Raw genomic sequence first — 22589 nt, 5'->3', positions numbered from 1 at the left:
GAATCGTAGAATGTATGTGAAAAGAAAATGGGATGAATTTCTTAGCAATATCATTTTCGAATGGAAAACAGTATGTCCGAGAGGTTAAAATCAAATCAGTGACCACAAAGTTCAATTTCTGAAGCCAGGTCACTTTTACATGGATTCTGTTACCTCACGATTGCTCACAGATCTTTACAAGTCAGACCACACAGCACATCTATGCCTTGCAAGTTTGGTAACAGTCAATAATGTATGTGTCCTATTGTTGACTTCGGAATTTATTTATTTTTTTTAAGAATAATTACGGTGGTGACAACTAGCTAATTTTAAATGACTACCCTGACTCTGCACAGTGAATATCAAATGCAGATTTCTTTTTTGGGTGATGAGACAACGTCCACTTTGCAGCCAAAGACACACAGAGGAAAATCCCCATGTTTGTAATTCACACCACAGAGGGAAGGCTGTGTTTGTTAAACTATATCCAAAAAGAAAGTGGTTAGAGCTCTTATTTACTAACATCTGCTGGTTTTTATTTCAAAACAGAACACAAAGAAGACTCACAGTGTCTCCTGTTCTGTGTAGGAGAGAGGACTCAGAGGGCCAGATCCCCTCCAGGCCAGGGACTCAGAGTCAGAGTCAGTCACCCCTCTGCCCTCCGGCAGGGGGGAGCCACACCCTCCTCCCCGTCAGGAGAGCTCGGGGTCAGGACTGCTTCCTGGGCATTGGCGCTGTGGCTTACATCTCTCACGGGAGGGCTTCCTCGGGGTGCCCACAGGAGCCGCGTGTGCTGGGCAGAAAGAGGCAACTCCCATGGTTTTTCCCAATGAATCATCCCCAAGCAAGACAATAAGATGCGGTGACGCTGGGTCAGATACAGAGACAATATAATGTGGAGTGAAATGGAACCTCTGAGTAGGGCTTCCAAAGGTTCCCTGCGTGAAATGAAAGGATACTAGAACTTGTTTTTTATATTCTGATTACCTATCAAACTTAACCCAAATTCTTAAAAGTTATTCACCAGACCGGACTCTGACACTTCCATGGGGAGTACTTCAAGTCACTCTAACAACCGAAATTAAGCATTAATATGTGATAATCTAAATTAGATCTCTAATACTCTCAATTAGATAGTTCAACTTCATACTCATTACTGGAGAAGATTTTAAAATAATGCAGCCATGGTGGGAGGGGATAGCTCAGTGGTAGAGCACATGCTTAGCATGCACAAGGTCAGGGGCTCAATCCCCAGCACCTTCATTAAAAAAGTGATAATGAGTGAATAAAGAAATAAACCTAATTACCTCTCCTCCCCACCCCCCCACCAAATAACACAGCCATCATGTGAAACAATATTCTTCAGAGTTTTAATCCACACTAGGAACCCATGTTTGTTAAAAAACTAGCAGAATGCATTTAAAGCATGAGCCTGCCACTCAAGAGTTCAGGGGCATGACACACAGTGTTCTCTGACAGACCAGAACATCACATATTGTGATCTCAAGTCTGGACCCCTCTGGTGGCCAGGACTGCCTTCCCAGGTCTCACAGGTCAGTCCGCGGGAGGCAATGGCTGTTGGCTGACTTGTGAGCCTGGCCCGATTGAGCAGCGAGGTCCCCGGGAAGCCAGGAGCTGAGATGCTCAGGGCAGGCTGTGTAGTGACACCAGAGTTGCACCCCCAACCCCCTAAAGATGCCCCAGTTTCCCTGCTTCTCTTCTCTGCTCCTCCCACTCCTGGACAAAACACATGCCCCTCAGGACAAACATGCACTCACTTCTCACACTTTGCTTCAAGGTTGCCAGAAATACGTAGGTTAACCTGGAAAAACAGCCAAATCACTATGGCCTCTCAATGCTGCTACAGTCTGTGAAAGCAGACAGGAAATAGAAGCCCCAGGTCCCCCCAGAGGTAAATGGTGGACGAGCACGCCAAACTACCATCCAGACCAGGGCAAATCTTGTATGTTGTAGCTGAATGCAAGAATATCAAGCTGACACCGAATGAAAGAGACCAGAATAAAAGGAGATAGGCAGGAGTGACCAGTTTCTGGGTCCAAATACCTGGATCATGCAAACCCCCTCCAGACAGATGTGACCACAGTGCTTCTCACTGAAAAAGTGTCAGCTCAGATCCAGAGCTGTGTCTGTGTACAGTTATGCACATACAAGTTAAGTATCTATTTAAATAGCTAGTATTTCCTACATACTTAGGGCAGGTGTCATCCACCTGAGAAATGGGACCGTGTTACTCATGTAACAGGACTGATGCAAACTCTGTCGATGCACAAACTGGGGGGACAGAGACCTACAGATGATCTCCCTCTATTTTTGGAGCAAACTGCCAAGCAAAAGATTCCATGTTTGAATGAGCAGACTTGACTTTTCCATGGAAAACTGATTTTATTTTTCCTTTCATTTCAATATTACATCAGGAGTGTATATGGTAACTGTAAGTAAATGGCTACTTTCAGTTGAAGACATCCACACCCACACAGTGTGCAGGGTGTCACTCTGCTTGTTTTGCTGACGTTACAGAGAACATACACACAGATGGTCCAACGTGGGGCCTTTCCTGAGACTGCTCTGGGCTACTGGATGGTGGACTTGGGGTGATTTTTAGCTTTCTGTGTTTTTCAGCATTTTCTGCAATAAACATAAAATGCTTCTGTGATCAGACTGGAAAATTATGTTTCAAGGGGCGGTTTCAGAGACAAACTGTGTCATATTCTTGAGCCACTGTTCCTGACTCTGATTTAAAACAAAATACTTAAGGCCTGTAGACTTTTAAACTTCTTGGTGATGCATTTCCTTAGAACGCCAACTAAGTAAAATCATTATTCTCTGAATTGTGGCTTATTTAACGCATCAATTCTCGAGTCCACAAAAGCTGTAATAAAGTACCACAAGTTTATTCAAATAAATGAAAAATATGGGATACAGTTTATGCTTAATCACTAAACTGCACAGATCTGGGAGCTGGTTAACATTCCAGGGACTCTGAATCCCAGCTCTGGGAACGAGTTTTCCCTAGCAGTTTGCACCCCAAAAATCGCACCATAGGGTAGGTTTGCTGGTTAGCCAGGGTTCTGAAGTCCACTTTGAGTTTAGCATGTTTTGGGGAATGTGCACTTTTCCCATAAAATGCTTTTATTTTTAATTAAATGTCAAAGGCTGAAGGAAGAAGAACAGTTTGTAAGTAGGTTCAGCTGAAATTCTGAGTGAGGACAAGCCGGCTGCAGCTTTGCTGTAAGTGGCTCATCTCCCCAGGCCCCTCCCGACAAAGATGCTCACTGCAAGCGATGCGTCCCAACCCCTGACCTGTAACCTCCCCACGCACTCGGGGCCTTCCGGATCTACGTGGAGCAAAAACAGCTTTTACACCGAAGCCCAGGATTCCTTTTCCGAAATGCTCTGTGCACTTGGGAATATGAATCCCCCAGAAAAATGACTTGAATTCGTGAGTGTGTGAATTTGCTGGCCCGTTCCATAAACAGGCAGGAGGGTCAGCCTGGCCTTACTTCTGTCTAACGCTGGGCTGCTGCTGTGGCTTAACGAGATCATCTCCACGAGCCCCCACCGAAGACTCTGTGATCAACGAATCAAAGCGGGGCCCAGGGAAGACTCAGGCAATATCTACCATGAGAAAGACTTGGGGGAAAATTTTCCCTATTTTTGTGGATAGCACTTTACTGCCCCCTTTTGCACTTTAACATGAGAACAAGTTTCTGCACAAACTTCCTCTGAAACCAGAGAGAGAGTGGGGTGCAGCTATAGGGTGTCAGGCTTACATGGAAGTAGGTTACCAGATACCACGCTTGGACTAACAAATAATTACTTTAAAACTTCAAGCCAGGACATCGCTATCGTCTCAGTGGCTTTAAACCTCCAAGAAATAAGGTAGTAATTGGAGGCTTTAATTGACATTTTCTGCTTTGATGCTGGCGTGTAAGGGCACTGGAACGGCTGCCCGTTTTCGCAGGGGCCCTTTCTTTCACACTTTCCTAAAGCAAAGATCATCTGCAACATGAAACTGATTTACTCAAGGCAAAGAAAAGAGGCCTAAAAAGTAGGCTGTACAATATGGGGCCATGAAAGTGTTCTCAATCTGAGAGCTAAGGCAGGGGGCGGGGTGCACTTCAAACTTCGCAGCCAGGACAAGCGAGATCTTTTCCAGGAGAGGAAAGATGAGCCGCACACGAATTCAAAAGCAGCCTGAGCCTCTAGGCGCACTGAATCCAGTTTAGCAACTCTTCCAGCGGAGGCGGCCTCTGCAGACACTTCAAAAAAGTGTAAGCTGCCGTCTAAAGGCACGTTTTCCCTACAGGATCCCCACCTGCAGTGGCAGAGCTCAGGTGCCCCATTCTCAGCCCACCAACCTCACCCTGCTGCTGTGTAATGTACACTTTTTACTTAAACTGAATCCATTTCCCTCTGTCATCCTACAATTACCGTACAAGTCAGAATCATATTAAATTTCACAGCCTACCAGGCTGCACAACTGAACGAAAGCTGACTCCTTTTGATGTTAATCTTGTTTTTTATTTGTGAGGTAATGCCCAGAACGCTGGTGGCTAGAGTAAATTGTACTTCTGAATGCTCAAAGGTAAGATTCTCATGGTTTAAATTTTCTTTCAGGCAAAGAACACAAGTATTTACTTAATTTTTATCCATCCCATAACTTTCACTGTTTACAAAACCCTCCAGTTTGCAGAAGGACAGCCTATGATGAGCTGAGGCTGAAAAAGGTATCTTCCCCTCGAAAGTCAGCCTTTAAGTGTGTGACGCGCAGGTATCATTTTATTTTTGCATGTTCAGGAGACGAGCTCATCTCTGGCACGGAATTAACACAAATCAACCACCAACCTCACAACAAAAACACAGAGGTCTTTATTTATGGAACTGATCTAAACACCACCCCCCACCAAAAAGTTTCGAAAAACAAACAAAAAAATCATGCCATGAATTCTGTAGCTAGCTGAGGCAAAAGTGGGAGGTGGGGGACTGGAAAAGGAAGGCTGGGAGGCTGTGATGTGCGGTGAGTGGGAAATGGCTGGGAGGTGAATCACCAGGGACAACCTCTGTCCTGCCACCCGACCAAGCTGGCTCCGCTCTGGAAGCAGGGATTTCATACCCTTCAGAGGCAAGAGACGGTGTCAGCCTCTTTCCTAACTGTTTGCACCTGCATGGTCTTGTTCCCAACCACACTCTTTGCCAGTATCTACAAAGGACGGTGGAACTCTCATTATGAAAAGTGGCTTTCCTACAGGAGACTCGAAGGGCATCTCCAGCGGGTTCTCTGCTGTTTCAGACATCAGCGTGGACATCCATGTGCTCACCTCCCCAAGTGGGGCCATCACTGGGAGGAAAAGCACATAGACATCAGACAGAAACGGGCTGGCATTTTCAGAACCAGAAGAAATGGAATGAAGATCTTAGCACAGCATTGCCAGCTGGAGCTTGGGTGCACCTCTCCCATCCACCCTCCTCATCCCTTTCATTGCCATCCGTATTTTTTTTTTTAAACTTCAAAGAATTTTGCCTCTTGAGAGAGACAACTCCCCCATGATTTATGGGTGAATGAAACCAGTCCCCTGTGGCGGGGAAAACAGCACTGAGAGGAAGTGAATATATCCAGGGGATGTGACCCTGCTCTCCAGGCTGGGACCCCGGGCCCCCCACCCCAGTGCCTTGCTCATAGGCGTCTGTCATCACAGAAGGAGCATGTCCACAAGTAAGGTTCAAAAAGAGAAGAGAGTCTCCTTGCCAGGCAAGCATCATGTCTGCCAGCACAACTGACAAGGCTGTGTGCAGTCACTTCACAGCCACCTGTGTGGCCACCTTCTGGGCCTTGCTTGGTCTTGGCTCCACAGAGGTCAGGGCCCGCTGTGGATGGGTGACGTGAGACATTCCCCCTCTCCCGCTGGGCCACAGCCCAGGAGACAGGGGAAGAAGAGAGAGGAGAAACGAAGCCACACAACCCCCAGGAAGCCATCCCAACAGCCAGGTCTGTGCCGTGAACACTGAAAAGGAGGAGAGCTGGATGGGGGGACTGCCCTCCACCCAGACCACCCCCAGACTGTGTCAGATCGCCCCCAAAGTGTGAGAGGCACGCCGTTGTAATTCTGCGGACAACATCTTTCCTGCTTGGTCACCACAAGCAGCCTGGATTAGCTTGAGCCAAAAACAGACACACAAAATCACACACCCTCAGTTACTGGCAAAGGCGGCTACTAGGCTAAAAGAGGGGAGCTGGACAGGAGGAGAGAAGAGGGTGTCCTGAGCCCGGAGCTCAGAAAGGAGTAAGGATCTGGCCCTGCAGCTCAGTGGGCCCCGAGCCCCAGGGACGTGCAACCAGAGGCTCACCCGGGAGTCAGAGCACCCCAGGCCCACCGGCACTCCCCACCCGGCTTCCTGAAACAAACTGCTCCGAACTCGCGGAACATCAAAAGCCAGATGGGCTCGACTGAATGAATCCACAGGCAAGAGGCCAGAAGCCCAGTTTGCTGCCGAAACAGGCCTGGACTTGATTTGAGTCTTCTCAGCTCTGACAAGCTGGAGGCTGGCACAGGTCCCAAAATCCAAAATAAAATGGCATTTAATTGTGACGAGGCTCTAAAAGAGATGTCACACTACCTCCTTCGCCTGACACGCGCTCAGCATCGGACCAAACGTAACTCCTCGAAAACCTGACCTTTCTTCTCCCAGCAAAGAAACGAATCAAATGTTTAAATTTTTAAAAGGCAAATGTTAATAGTCAATGGAATAATACTCAGTAAAGGCATTAATATTGTACACTTTCATAACTGCCTAGTTTCCTTTGTAAAGAACCTTGTTATCAAAGATTCAAATGCTCCACTTAGAATTGCAGGCCTGTCACGGGAAAGACCATAAATCACAACAGAACAGGGGAGAGTTAGGCCCAGAACTTTCTTTTCAGCTGCCTCGAATGTACTGCTTGGAGCAAACGCCTGCTTACCTTAGTCACGTGATTTCTAGCCACTCCAGGTAACAGCCTAAGAAAAAGAGGCGGAAAACGAAGAGGAGGCATCCTGAACAGAATACTCAGGTTCAAATGCAGGCTGCACCACTTCTCAGCCACGTGACTTTGGGCAAGTTAATTAACCTGTCTGTGCCTTGGTTTCCCCCTCGGTACCATGGGGAAGCATGAGAGCACCTCTCTCAGGCGGTTATTGTGAAGGTTGATGAGTCAGTATTTGTGTAGCAGTTACAGCAGCGACTGGCCGCAGTAAGTGCCACGTGCAGCAGTTGTTAAATAAAGCAAACTGTCCCTCAGGTGAGCAGGCTTCTAAGTAGCCTGTAACATTAATGCAAAAGTGCCACCTTGCTGTCCCTGCAGGTTGCCATTGTGTATTCATTCAACAAGCCCATCTCTTACTCTGCCCTGTACCTCGAGTGGGTTCAGCCCAGGGGAAGGTGAATGAATTCAGGGTTATAAACGTGACAACGAAGCATCAGGGGCAAGAAGCAGAAGAGGAGCACGTACCTGGATAGGGGAAGGGAAATGAAAAGGTGCCTCACGTAGCGAGAGTGAGGAGAAGTCTGGCAGCTAAACAAGGCACAACGTAACATCAAGGACTGTCAAAGGCGCAAGTGCCATGTTATCACCTTTCTTAACGTTTTATTTTTCTTTATCCTGCATTTGTATGTAGAAGACAAACTGAACCAGAGCCAGGCACACGGTGGATACTCATTTAACGTTTATCAACAGCAGCTGACACTTACTGGTTCATCGTGCCAAGTACAGAGCTCAAGTCTCTGCCTGCTGACCACAGCCGTATCACCCTTTCACTTGGTCCTGGGAGACTACTGTCCCCACTTTAGGTTTGGGAGAATGGAGAGAAGTGAAGGATATGCTCGCAAAGTTACAGAGCTGAAAAATGACTAGCCAGGAGCGGACCCGCACAGCCAGATTCCCGAGCATGTACTCTTAACTGAACAGCACCTGCCCGGCTGTCTCTGCTAAGCTGAACTGCCTGGCCTTCCCATGATCAGCACAGACACTCTTAGAACCAGCAGACGGTGCTAACTCTCATAAGAACAAGGGGGCTGGAGTCACGGGGCTAGCTCTCCCCACGGGGTCTGTCTGTTTCACTTGTGGGGTCTGTCTTTGAGCTCTGCCCAGACGCATCAAACAGCGTAGGTTGTTACAGACGGCCGCTTCACAGGCGCTTGCTGCCCTCAGCTGAAATGTATTCCTTTGACTTGCTCAGTGTTTTTCCTCTCAGAGATCTCCCGTGACCTGGCCTGTGGTCTCTCCTGACTCAGCTTCCCCTCCGCTGGGGAGGAACGCCATCCCTTCCCGCACCCACGTCCCATGCACCACCGCACAGAATGCGTTGGCTTCCTGCAGGAACCCCTCCCTAATTGCTTTAGGGTTTAAGTCCCTTGAGGGCAGAGATTGCTCTTTGCACTCTCAGAGCCTCACATAACAGGCCTCACAGGCAGCAAACGCTTGTTGAACAGATCGATGAACTGTCTGCCGCCAATGATCAACAAAGCAGGAATGGAGGCTGCCAGCAGGGAGGTAAGGCCTTCTCCAGAGATTCAAGGCAGCCTTTAAGAGGATGATGACCTAATCTTGAGCTGTTTTCTAAAAAGAAAAAAAAGCAGATTTAGGGCAACAGTTCTCAAGGTGTGGTCTCAGCCCCCTCAGCTGAGAGCTTGTTAGAAATGTGAATTTCAAGGCCCACCCAGACCTTAGGAATCTGGAACTCTGAGGACGGGCCAGCAATCCTGTTTTAACAAGCCCTTCAGGTGATTCTGATGCCCTGAACTCCTAGAACCGCTGGGCTGGAGGTGTATCTCCAGTAGCAGGTGATCTGTTAACACAGCAGGGGTGGGCGGCCATAAACTGACATCTGGGTTCTGTCTCCTGTTTCAGCTAATACTTACTGGATGTCAATGCTAGCAGGCAGCGATTGATGGCATGAACGAATTCTGGTCCCTGTCTTTTAGAGATGGGCAGGGTGGCGAAGGGGATTAAGATGTGCCTATAAATCATGGCTGTGCCGCGAATAACGTCCTCCCTTTGCCCTGGGTATTTAACTGAAGTGCTGTGGGATTACAGAGAAAGGGGTTAAAGAAATTATGTTTGGTCCACACCATGGGGAGAGCGAGCACTCGTTCAGGGGGAGTTGTGAACTTGAAGGACAGTCCGTTTTCCCACAGACAAAGAGGGATTCGGGGCTCAGCGAGCTTGTTTTTATCTAAAATGTACCCTCAAATAGAGTTCTGGTAGCCAAGTGAAAACGGACATTTTCTAACTTCTTCTGCGGGTAGATCCATTCTGAGCTGGCCTGGAACGTCAACGGCCAGGCCCCACTCACTCATCAGGCAGTTACCATTCAGGACAAATGCTTTCAGGCCGCAGGGAGTCAGCTGAACGGGCGGGAAGCGCAAGAGCTGAGATTCAGTAGCATTTCATCAGGGGGTGGCCCCACGCTGGGCCTCCTGGTCCTCAGCTGGGATGGGAGAGGCTGGCGAGATGCCGGAGGGTGGCATTTTGGACAGCGGCTCTGCAGGCCAGAGGTCCTGGTGTGCACAGGGGTGTGTGGGTAGCACTCCTCATTATTCGGGGGGGGGGTGCTATGGGAGTCATCAGGACCTGAAAAGCAGGGAGTCATGCCTCAGGCGCAACAGAGGCTTAACTAGCAAGTACTGGTAGAAGGATCCAAGGGCTGTAATTAAAACTGGGTGCAACCAAACTTAAACTGAGAAAATGAACTGGACTGTTGAACCGTTTCAGAAAGGAAACATGAAGACACTGAAGTTTTCAGAGCTGGGTTCATTCATCGCATTCTGAATGTCTGCCCACCACTGAGAAGTTAGAACCTTCACCTACCCATGTTCTGGAGAATGGAAATAGCAAACTATTAACACTTCACTGCTGCCAACTTTCCCTTCATATGTTGTTTGGAGAATTACAAAGGGCAGAAACAACTTGTTTTTCTTTAACGGCGCTTTCTCCTACTATGTTTTTTTATTTGAAATCAGCATGTATGCCCTCGCCAGCCACAAAAGACTGTGGACTAGAATTACATATTTGATATTTATCCATGAAAAGGAAAATAAAGAACCTCTGCAGATTCTCTGCAGGAGCAAGAGAAATGGGGGCACATGGCACTCAGTGTGCGTGGAAAACATTTCATAACTGATCACCTACTCCTTTCCCTGGGTGGCCGGAACCAACCATCCTTATCTGAATACTGTGCACTCTTCTCTAAGGTAGGATGCAAAGCCGAAAGTGTGGGACGCCGGTCAGTAAACGAGTGGCAGGACTTTTCAGCATCACTTCTTTAATCACTTTAACCCTGTTCCTAATAGAAAGCTGGAGGCCAGGGCAATTCAGCGTCTCCTTTTGTTGTTTGCCTGCCATAAATATGCACCAGTCTGCATTTGAAAGGCTGAAGGAGGCTGCAAGCTTGCTGGACATTTATCATGCTCTGTTCCCTGTTAACAAGCAAATACTTTAGCTGAATGGGCCATTAGCAGTCATTGTCAAATGGAGAATGCAAGGTGCTTGGATGTGACCAGCTTGTGAATGGGGGGGGGTCCCCTCTCTTTGATGAATCTGGACCAGTGCACTGGATCTTTTGATATGATTTTTGAATTAAATTAGGAAGGGAGGTCAGGGAGCAGGGCACTGGGTATGGCAGATCTCTGAGCGATCATTTTTGAACGTCCTTAAATGGTGAAAGCCACACAGTCATGACCAGAAAAACAGGCAACAAATGCAGTAAATAAATCTATAGCCCTGAAGAGTCAAGTCAGCGCTCTGAGAATTAGGAACAAAATCAACACAGTGGGTCTGAGAACGACTGTTTAGGATCCAGGGAGGGTCTGCAGACACAGACTGTCAGTCTAGGAAGGCCCCAGGTTGCTGTTAAGAGACCGGCACTGAATCCCCTTGATCCTCTCCAGAGAGACAGACACTTGGGGTGTTTGCAGCCTTCAGTGTTGTCAACATCTGAAGAGTTCAGACTGTCCTGCACAAATGCTGAGACTCTTCTATAGCGCCAGGTAGGAGGCAATACAGCAAATCTCTCCCTTCTGGCTTGACCCAGTGGGCGGATGCCACTCCGCATGTAGCCCAGTCCCTGCCTCAATGGCCCAACATGGAAAGTGCGGACGGTGGAAACAAAAGCCCAGCTCACCTACCAGGCTGGTCGGGACAGGGGGCAGTAAGATTCAAGAGCTTGGCGAGCCTCTTTTGTTTTGAACTTTAGAGCTGGGCAGCACTAACCCTTTGCAACCCTGTGGCTTCCATGAGGGGGGCCTACCCCCTTCAACTCGACTCAAGGTTACCAGTGAAATCTCATCTAGACAGAGCCCATCAGCTGGTCTGGGCACTTGGATCACTATTGATGTGAATGAACATGAAATTCCCCCCTTTATTTACTTTATTATGTATTTTCTTTTCCAGGGTGGGAGAGACAAAGGTCAGAGTGGAGCCCTCTGGCTGAGGGAGGGGGAACGATGCAAAATGTTTACCTCGGCTTCTCCCACGCGGCGTGAGATGGTGCTGAGGCTGAAAGGTGGCCGGAATCAAAAGGGCTGTGTTTTCTTTTCCGATAACTTGGGCCCTACCTATCCCCCTGCTCTCTGTTCCTTCCCAGCAGGTCCCCGCCTGGGGCCCACGGAGATGAAGACAAGCACCGCCAAGTGTAGCTAATCCTGCAGAAGGGCTGCTGCTGTCAGGCCAGGAGTTAAAAAGGAAAACCTTGCAGGCCTTCACCACTGCGGCGATCTGAAGTTTTAATCAGCCCCAATCTCCATCTCTGCAAAAGGCCGTCAATGAAATCCACCTTTGCCGTATTATCCGCCACCAATGAGCAAGAACTGAGCATCTTTTCTTTGCGGCTTCAACCATCCTGGGGCCACAAGTGGGGCTTTCATACTTTCTAATCCGAGTTTCCAAGTCTGTGTGGTTCTCACATAATAGCCAACAGCCTGGAGCAAGGGCCTTCCTTTCTGCACCCTTTTCAGAGACGTGTCATTCCCAACTTCAAGCTAATCTATATGTTGCCATGGCGTCCCCCTTTATCTGCCTTTACATCTTATGAACTGCATGGATTTACCACATTATTTTTATCTGAAAGACAGAAAATGGTGGTTTTATTGCCATACAATCAGATTACGGCTGCTAGTTTCTCTATGCCTTTTTACCACACTTCAATCAAAAGAGATCAGTTTCTTTATACTCTGCCCTTGATTTACATTACATCTGTAAAGACCCAGTCTGGGTTGTAATCCTCTTATTAACTATGACCAGGGTTGATTTGCCTAAAAATAAAAGCAAATTGTGTCAGACCCTTTCACTTTGTTTTTGATTCGGAACGACAAAATGGATTACTAAAGAAATCTTCAGAGTTCACACGGCTAGTATAGTCCTGAATTTAAAATGAGAATTAAACAAGTCAAACAGGAGAGCCACGTCCACGGCCTACACTTTCCATCATGGGAGTAGGGCTGAACGGCTCATGTCTTTGTATTCTTTGGCTTTAGGGAGACAATGAAGCCACAGGAGTTTTTCCAAGCTGTTCGGAACACTGTTCCATACCCTACCCTTCCCTCTTTGCTTTTCTTATATTCCTCTCCCAGCCCCATTCTAAATCCTCCCCTCAAAAAAAAAAAAAAAAAAAAAAGATGGAGGTGGGTGGGGGATGACTAGCAGCTTATAGTTCTATGGGTTCTGCATATTTTAATCAAAATATTTTAAACAGTTGAACACTCCTATTTAAGGCTCTACCCCATGCACAAAGGGTGCGTTCGTAAGCAAATCTATGTAGATGTACGATAAGTGACCTGAAAAACAAGCTGTGTGTGTCTGCGGCCAGGAGTACCATCTCCAGGAGGGTTCTTAGGGAGCCCTGCTTTTTTGTCTAATTGGCAATGGGAGGGTTTAAGGACAAAGTTTTCCTAAGATAGGAAAGAAATATCCTTCTTAAACTTTTTTTTCTTCCTGGATGGGGGTCTCCAGGCTGTGTTTCCTTCCCCCGCCACTCCCATTCCTGTGACGCGTCACTGCGGTCATGCTGGGATCTCAAATCGTTTCCCTTTAGGTGAATGCGCTGGGAAACGCTGCTGGAAGACAGGTGTCACCTCCACCTCCCGGGAGCTACCTGAAGCCTGTCAGTGGAGGGCCAGGCAGCGATGCCCCTCTGGAGGTGGTTACCCTGCTGACCCACCCACTGAAGGATTTCTCTGAGCAAACTGCCAGCTAAGAGGTTTTCCGATAATGAATCTAAATCTACCGATGACTCCAGGTGGAGGAACCACTCCCATGGGCAGTTTTCGGCTGGTCTGGGGACGGTGGCTAATTTACCTGCCCCCCTACTTTCGCCTGGCCGTCAGGAAAACTGAGGAATGCTGGAGTCATTTGCATTTCTTTGCATCGCAGGACAAGTGTCAACAGCTACGCTTTATGAAAGATTGAGGACCTAGAGCTTAACAAATCATCTCAACCTCCAGCTCCCGTTTCTGAGCCTTGGAGTTGTAATTGCTGAGGTTAAAAAGTGCAGTCCCTGGACACCCGATTCCCAAATAAATTCTCTCCTCGTCTGAACAGAAGGCTACCAGGCATGTTGCGAGATGTCGCTGCAGCTCCGTCTTTGTGCTCTCCCCGGCTCAGTTGTCCTGGGGAACAGCGACAGTCCATTACCTACAGTTTATCATCCTGACAAAATGTGAGGAATGTGGATGTGAAAGCACTCACAATTCCACCCCTGGTGCTTTGTGCTTTTTTCTCTCTATATTAAAACCGACAAGATTAACCCAAACGCAAACTGTGGAGCATAGTTCAAGGGGCTATTCAATCAGTGCTGAATGTGCATTTGTTTACCTACAAAAATAAGAATTTCAGACACAATGGAAGGCAGGCTGGCTGATATATGGTATTGAATGGACTGTTTAAACAGCACTATCCGTTGTAGTTTATTTTATCAATCTCTGACAGGTCCGTATTTATTCAGAGCCCAACTGTGGTGAAGCCCATGTATTATAGGTTATCTGGATAATATCCAGCCATTCTTTTGTATCAAGTCAATCAATATCAGGAATTCAGTATTATGTCCGGGAAAATGACATGGGAAAAGCAAAATGCTTCGTTAACTAACGAGTACGTGGTGCATAGGGAATAGCACTCCTAGACGTAAGAAATTAATGCTCCACTAAAATTTCCAACACAGTCGGTGTAAATCACTCTAGAATACCACACCAATACAGACTTGCTCACTCTAAAGTGAAATTAATATATATATATTTAAAAGAGCCAACTATTTTATTTTGGCAAAAACATCATGCTTGGAAAAAAAACTGTCCTACTGAAATGTTAATTAGAAATGAAAGCCAAGCTTTGCTTTTCTCTCCAGAGTTAAAAAAAAAAAAAAGCTACACAACTTAAAGGGCTACAACTGACACAGCTCTTCCAGAACCTACAGATGCAGTCACTAACGTTTCAGCACACAGAACTTCTTCCCGCTGCTGCAAAGACTCTCGGGGATGGGAGCAGCAGACAGTGTGATTGAAGTAGTTATGGAGACAGTGAATTTACAGAGGATTTTCTGGACCCTGTATCCAAACAGCTGCTGCATGCTCCCCATGTTCACCACCTGCTAAAAAAGCTGACCTCCAAATGAAACAAATCTAATTACTGATGGCTGCTTCATTACAAATGAATTGTTCCACAATTCACACGAACTGATGTGAAACTTCAATGCATCTGATTACTTTCCTGCCACGTCACATTTACTGACCAAGAAACTTTTTCCTGGAAATAAATGCGCACCTCCCCCCAAATAAATCAACTCCTTGGCACCAGGGTTTTTTGTTTTCTTTTTTAAAAAAATTCATTCTCAAACTTAGAAAAGGCTCTTTCATATCATTCCTCCAGGACGAAATCTTTCTGATCTCTCAAGCTAGCATTCCGCTGCATACTTTACTAAGCAGACCTTTTTCAGGGACAAATTATCTCACCCTCTAGGCCAGCCATTATCATGAGAATTTTAAAAGAAATTCTACTCTTGAAAGACCGGGGCAGCCACGCCAACAGCAACATCATCAGTGCAGGGCGGCAGGCCTCTCCAAAAGCAGGCCTCCAGGAGGTCTCTAAATCTGTGGCCACAGCTCCGAAAAACAGCCTAATCCTCGTATCAGGATAGTGAGTAAGTATCAGTCATTCCCCCTCCCCCAACACACTGGGGGAAGAAGGAATTAATGTCTAAATCTTAGATTGAAATAATTACTGCTCTACCTTTTTTCCCCAAGTAGGTATTTGTGATCCTCCCGAATACACGCAGAGCGGGTAGTTAACGCGAAAATAACTTACACTGAGCTGAACGCTGAAAGTAATGGGAACTTCTTTAAACAAGATACAAATATAAAAATTCAATCCTTTTTGGGGGAGGGGGAACCAACCAGCCCCCAACGGCAGTCCATCAGTGAAAGTGCAAAGTAGAGCAGGCGGCCTCGTGGGGAGCGGGGCGCCGCGAGCATTGCGCATGTTAGAGTGACCTCTGTAGGCACAAAGCGAGCACTGGCTGGTCTCGGCCCAGCTCCCGGCCCGCCCGGCCTCGCCGACGCCCGCCCCGGCGCGCAGGTCCGAGCCCCGCGCTTTCCCGCACCCCTCGGTGCTTCACGATCCCGCATGACTATAAAGATGTTCCCGCCACTACTTTCTCAGCAAACACAGTATCTTACATCGAATTAAAAAGAAAAAAGAAGTCCATAGAAGATCGGGCTATGTGGAAGGAGGCTGCATTCGGCAACTTTTACCTACGAGCAGTGTTGGGACCTGCCATCCAGCATCCTACAAGAATTTCTGTTTAATCCGATTTACGGCTGTGACGTTTTTCGCCCTTTAATGGGGAGTTCGTGGTGAACATGTTGGTGAATTTGAAATTTACCACTTTTAAAAGAGTAGATATAATTCTTTAATTAAGACGTGATTTCTAAATCAATACGCCGCCCCTTTATTCCTAAATACATGACCAACTTGCTCAACTTCAATTAGGTCACTGATTTTGCTTCTGATCTCAAATGCTTACTCCCGAATGGCCAATGTCTTCATACTTCGCATCCCAAGTTTCCCAAGGTTAAAATTCCACGATTCTGTAAAATGTTGTGGGCTATGATTCGAAATACATCCCGAGAATGAGGTAATACGCAATACCGAATGCACAGATGACTAATTACGAGGCACAGCCACGTATATTTCTGGATGGTTGGCCTTTTCTAAATTCTAAACTACTCTGGTAGCTCACCCCGAAACTTAATCTCCACAAGGCCTGGCTTCCTCCCGGCTGCACTGTAGATAAAAGCAAGTCGTTTCCAAGGATCCCATTCCCGCCCAGGCTCCTCAAGCGCGAAGCCTTCAGGGACTGTATAGAATGGGCAGGGCCTTAATTAAGCTTTTGCAGAAAGCGTCCTTAAAATCAAGTCAACAATCGGGACCGCACAGAGTTCGGGGCCATTGGTTTAGAAACCAAGGGAGAGGTCTCTGCGCATAGGGTTCCTCGGGAGCAGCCTAAGGCCCGTCTCCCGGGCAGGGAGGGAAGGGCTCGCTGCTCAAGTTTTCCCCAGCAGGCGAGCTCCCTGCGCACCCTCGGGCAGGCGGCGCGGCGCCGAGGCGCGTGAGCTCCCGGAGGCCCAGGGACCACAGGCTCCCTTCTCCAGGGTGCGCCCCACTGCTCCCAGCCCGCCGACCCCGCCCGCCCGCGGGGCCCGGACAGCGCTCCGCCGCTCCTCGGTAGCGCAGCATCCCCGACTCTCCCGAGCCCGCCAGTCCCCGCGTGCTCGCCAGCCCTGTTTGTAGCCCTGTTCTCCGTCCTTGAAAATAAGTGAGAGTCAGGTATCGTCATCGGACACCTTCCCGAACGTGACACCCGAGCCAACAGGGGCTTTTTAGCGCCGGGGAGTTCACTGGGGAAGGAGAACGAGGAGGGCGACGCTCCAGCTGCAAGGCCGAGCGGAGTCACGACCAAGTAAAACGTGGAAGGGTGGGGGGCAAGGGAGCGCGACGAACAGAGGTTCCAGAAACAGGCTCGGAGGCTCGGCGGCCCGACCCTTCCTCCCACCAGGACAGCGCAGCGCGGCGGACCCTGGGCGACAATCGAGGGGGATCGCAGACGCTACTTACTTGGAGTTCGAGGAATTCCAATAGATGGGCTCTAAAACTATCGATCTGGAAATCGCAGTTCTGCATAAAACCATCAAAACTCCCCAGCAGTACTTCCACACGGAGTCCCTCCTCGCGGCCATGGTCAAGCCGTTCCCAGCTCCGAGCACTCCTGGCGTCGGAGGAACCGGGCGCGGAGCCCCAATCCTCGGGGCAGAAAAGGGGGAGACCGCAGACAGCTCCTGGAAGCGCCGAGTAGCTCCAGCGGTCGCCGAGGCCGTGGGCGCTCCCTTCGGGGCCCTCAGAGCGCAGGGCGGGAGCGCACGCGCGGGGCGCGGCGGCGCGGCGGGCTCGGGGCTCCGGGGCGCCGCGCCGGACGCAGCTCGGACAGCCGGCTCCCGTGCGGCTCCAGGGTGCCGGGCGCGGGGCGGCAGGAAGGGCGCGGGGCCGGGACACAAAGGCGGAGACACGACTCGGCGCGAGCAACGGGCTCTGAGCCCCGAGCGGCGCCGCCTCGCACTATAGATCCAGGGGGGCGGGCAGCGGCCCGAGCGCGCGGGCGCCGCTTCGGCGCGGTTCCATGTCCCGAAGCGCGGAGCGCGAGCGGCGAGGGGCGCCTCCGGGCGCACGGGAGCCTCCACAGTCCTCGCGGCTCCCAGCCAGCGAGGCAGGCAGGAGGGGCTCGGTCCTCGCCGCAGGCGCCGGACGCGCGCGGGCCTTTGTGTGCGGGGAGGGCGCCGGGACCAGCTCCGCGCGCGGCTCCTCGCTTCGGCCGGCGCCGCCGTCCCCGCCGAGGAGAGTCAGCTCCGCCGGCGCGCTGTCAGAGCTCTATAAACGGGGGGCCCCGCCCCACAATGCACAGCCCATTGGCCCGCCACTCGGCAGCCGCGAGCCGGTTGGGCAATAGGCCCGTCCGTCAGCCGCCCCCGCCCGACATTGGGCGCCGCGAGGCGGGGCGCCGGCTGACAGGTGAGCCCCGCCCCCAGCCCCGGGCGGCGGCGCGAGCTGAGTGCCCGGGAACCGGCGAGGGAGAGGGGCCTGCGCGTGCACCCCGCGCCCCTCGAGCGGTGGGGCCGGGGCGGTGATGGGGCGGGCGAGTGGGGAGCGGGATAGCACAGACCACCTGTCCCCGCGCCCAGCATGCGCTCTCATTGCCCGGGAAGTGCCCTAACTTCAGCAGGGGGACAGCGACGAGAGCGAAACTTTCCCTACGGAGTGGAAGGCAAAGGGGTTTCCCGTGGGTCTTCTTCCTTAAGCGAAGTGCCCACTCCGCAGGGACTGGCTCACACCCTCCTCGCGCATCCCTTCGCCGCCCCCACCAGGCCTCTCAGTGATGCGTTTCACATTTGATTCCGGTACCAGACGTAAGGTGGGCCCCGACCCAAGTCAGTGGGACCGGGAGATACAAAACGACTCCCGGGAACGCGGCGCCGGCGGGGCAGCCGACTCCTAGGGCGCAGACGTCCTGGCCCCGCGCCCTCCGAGCCTCGCTTCCTGCGAAGGCAGCGCCTTTCCCCCAAGCGTCGCCGGCACATCGCGCCCGCCGCTGGACCTTCTTCTTAATTAGCCTCTGGGACACACTCACGCCTCCCCAAGGTGACCGGGAATTTAGGGGTGACGGTGACAAAAAGCGCTGAAACAGAAAGGCGGCACGAATGCTTCAATTGGATCTCCGGCGAAGCGCTTACCCAAAGAGCGGCCGGGACGAGCGCCGCCGCGCCGCGCGCTTCCACGGACCCACAGCGCCCACTAGCGGCCGGTGCCCGCTCCGCGGCGAGAGCACGAAGGTCGCGCCACCCGGAACCAGAACTCGCGCGCCCAATCACGCAGAAAGTCCAAAGGAGAATTGGCTGAGACCAGCAGCGGGGAGAGCTTGGCAGAAACAGTGCACAGTTCAAATTTACTTGTTTCACAGCTTGAAACAATAAATAAAATATGCTGTGTACCTACAACATGCTTTAAAAAAAATCCTTTCCAAGATTCCTTTAATATTTTAAATGCAAGAACCGGACAGTATTCCTACAAATTATGAGTGTGTGTGTGTGTATGCAAATTATCCACTAAGCTAAATTTAAAAGAGAAAATATATGGGGCAAAAATATCTCATGTATATACTACGTTTTCTTTCACTCTTCTTTGTAACTTTTGAAGGTTTTTATGGTGCATTAAGTATTCGTTTTTTGAACATTAAACGTAAGTTAATGTACATTTCGACTGGGAGGGTAAAAATTTGTAAACACTGATTTGTTAAGACTGAAAACACTAAGGCATGCGAGGTCGGTTGCAAATATTCATATTATTCCAAGTAGATCTTTGAAAAAAGAAAACAACTTTATTTTCCGCAACTGCTAGTTTTAAATTAAAGCCTCCAATTTGAGGAGGCAATTTTTTTTAAAGGCTCAAAGACGGTAAACCGATTCAAAGTCATCGGCAGGTTCCCAGGCAACTAAAATACTAGGAAAGGGCAGGCAGTGTTACTCGTTAACTGCACAAAGGCAAGAGTCGTTTTTAATAAGCTTACAGCATTCACTTGAAATTTAACATAAATCTAGCTTAATAATCTTTTAAAAGAGCTGAGTATCTCAGTACCATGTTTCTTACTTAGCAAACTTACATTGTGAAATTTAAGTTGTGACCTCTTGGTGTCTACATCCTCTCTAAGCAAAGTAGAGGAAATAAAGGAAATTTGCGTTGTCTGAAAATAACCCTGGCTTCCATTTTTAGTAAATCAGATTATTTTCACACCCGAATCATTCTACCTTGGGAAAAATGTAAATGTACATGTTTAAATTGCTTCCTTTTTATAAGCAAAGTGTATATTTGAGCAAAAAATAAAATCCTACACAAAAAGATTTCTGTTGTGTAACTTTAGTGTGAATATACTTTAACTTACTTCCAGTAAATATAATTAGCTGTGGAAACGAGGTGAAAAGCATCAGCAGTAGCAACTCCAAGATGCTAATTTCCCATGCTGCTTTCTAGACAAAAATTTCAGTCATTAAAAAGATCACCTCAAACCACTTATCTACTGTGTGGATATCATACTAGAAAAAAAAAATCAGTAACATCTGCACGTACAAGACAAAAGTTGAAATTTTAAAGCATGCCAATCATGTCAGTTTAATACTTCTTTGTATCTGGACTTAATTTTACAAGCAAATTTTTGGAGACGTGTGGTTATTTTTGAAAGTCTGTAATTTTACCAGCACATATTTAACCTCACATCAAAAAGTGAGATTTCAGCAATTGTTCTAAAAGCCTAATAAAAAAATTGAGGGGATTTCAGAGACATAGTAATAGTTAGTTATAAAAGTTGATATAAATTTGAATAAATGTAGAATGAAGTGGCAAATGTAAGTTGGAGAATTCTAGTTTTAAAAATAAGATCAATTTTGCCCAAGGAAATAGTCACATTTCTGCCCCTTTGAATTCCTAAGGAAAACTGGTCTTTAAAACTTATAGTTGTTTCTTATATATTCCTTGTACAGTCTAAGATGTACTTCAAAAGACATCTTTAATGTAATTTCTGTAAAAACAAAGAAAAGCCTTATCTAAATGTAACATTACAGAAAAATTAGTGAAATTTATTATGTGTGTTGATTAAATGTTGTCCAAGCCATGAACTTTCTACGTAGCTGGAGACCTAAACTCTGTCCCCTGGCACTGCGTGCAGTTTATTTCATACAAATTACTGATATGTCTAGAATTCCTCCACAAATGACACTTTGCTCAGTTTACTCCAGGGGAAAGACCCTTCAAAACAAGAGTAAAATAAAACTTAGACCAACTTTGCCATACACTCCTGCCGCACCTCGCCTGTCTGCTTCTAAGATTCGTATTACACCCCGTCGCTGTTAAATTAGTGTCTACTTACTAGTTTGCTAGGAAAAGTATTAGTCATTACATGGGGATCTTGGTGAAAAGAAAATCATCTTTCCTTTTCAGAAGTTTCACAACTCATACCTCACAGACCGTAACACGTTTTTTATAGAACCAAAATACCATTATCTTCCACCGTAATAATTTAAATCTCTAGCTCAAACTATCATTACTGTTGTAACATTATTAATGCAAAAGCAGCATATGTGGAAAGAATACAGCTATGGCTCCAACTAGCTCAGGCACCTGGCCTAAGACCTCATTTCCTTATATGCAAACCAACAAGTTTAGAGGACCAACCAGTTCTAGTCACCATTCCAAATTGGATTAGGTAGTTTGGTGGAGATAAACTAGCTGCAGTTTCATCACTAACTTTGTGTCCGTGATTCCCACTTTATGGACTGGCAAGCAGCAGAAGACATACTGTAATATTCTAAGTCAAATTCGACTCTGAACATACAAGGGTTGTTACTGACAGCAGTCATAAGGAGATATTGGGGTCCATAAAACCGTTTTTGTTCCTTCTTTATTCCACTTTACAGTAAGATTCAACAGCACCTGAAATATTGCAATTGCATACTCCTTTGTTAATTCCTGTTACTTGTCATTGATTTAATCCATAGCAAAAGCCTGGAAAATGAGGAAGGCAACAATCATTACACAAATGTATGCAAAGAACAAACCCATTTAATTCTAACCCTAGTAACCAGGTTTCGTAAGGAGCAGTTTTATCAATCCTCGAAGATACTGACACTACTGAACACACACCTTTGCCTGAGAGTAAAACTACTGGATGGATCACTGATTCTGCTTCAGACGTCGGAAGACTATAAAGAAGTATGTATAAAAAATGAAACTGTCAACATCCTCTGTCAACCACTGTAGGCTCAGAAAAGGAACAATCTTTCCAAATGACTTCCTATGAATTTCAATCACACACACACCAGCTTTAATTGACATTGGGTCCTCTGTATCCCCCTTCCATTGTTTCCTAGCTGCAAGTCAGTTACTCTCGTAACTACAGAGACACAATATAGAACAGGCAATGCGATCTAACCATCTGAAAACCAATTATGGTAAATCTGCTACAAAATATATAGTGCAGTGTACTAGCAAATGCAAATCTGTATTTCTGCATGCACCATTAGCAACTCAGTGACTATGGACAACAGATGTTTTTTTTAAAAAAAAAAAAAACCCTAAACACAAGAGTAAACAAAAAAAATTATGCGTTAACAAAGGTGACCTGATTGTGAAGGTACCACGACTGCCAGGAGAGGCAACTCAACCTATCAGAGTGGGACCTACTGCCCGCGCTTCAGGACCCATTCTAGTTTGACTTTCAGTGGTCCTTTTAGGTCCTCTCACTAATAACACCGGTATTTGAGTGTTCATATGACTCCTGGAGGGAGTGGCAAGTCTCAAAAATTAAGGTATCCTGTTTTCAGAATGTCTCATGGCCAATACAAAACAGATGGATGGTTCTGGGTGTAAAGGAGCAAACAATTGAGACAACTGAAAACAGAAGCTCTAGTGAGTATTAAGAGCTTTGGGGAAATTTTAGTTAAGGAGGACCCTTGATGTAAAATGAGAC

The 22589-nt window shown here is 47.8% G+C and overlaps 1 protein-coding gene and 1 long non-coding RNA gene across 2 annotated transcripts in view; one reads left to right on the top strand and one right to left on the bottom strand.

Annotated features, from left to right (window-relative positions):
• The window catches only part of EFNB2 (ephrin B2), a 40883-nt gene extending 23413 nt beyond the window's left edge, over nucleotides 1-17470 (bottom strand). Inside the window, exon 1 of the mRNA XM_010986037.3 lies at nucleotides 17138-17470. Within this exon, the coding sequence (XP_010984339.1) occupies nucleotides 17138-17259 (122 nt within the window). The 5' untranslated portion in view covers nucleotides 17260-17470. The remainder of the gene's footprint in view (nucleotides 1-17137) is intronic.
• LOC135322724 (uncharacterized) lies at nucleotides 8422-12312 on the top strand. Its single transcript, XR_010383495.1, has 2 exons — nucleotides 8422-8527; nucleotides 11619-12312. It is a non-coding gene; the product is annotated as an uncharacterized LOC135322724 (long non-coding RNA).
• Nucleotides 17471-22589: the final 5119 nt, after the last annotated feature.

This window comes from Camelus dromedarius, chromosome 13 (assembly GCF_036321535.1).
Source record: "Camelus dromedarius isolate mCamDro1 chromosome 13, mCamDro1.pat, whole genome shotgun sequence".
Taxonomy (NCBI): domain Eukaryota; kingdom Metazoa; phylum Chordata; class Mammalia; order Artiodactyla; family Camelidae; genus Camelus; species Camelus dromedarius.
Note: the sequence above shows the minus strand (reverse complement) of the source record. Positions and strands in the feature narration are given on the sequence as shown.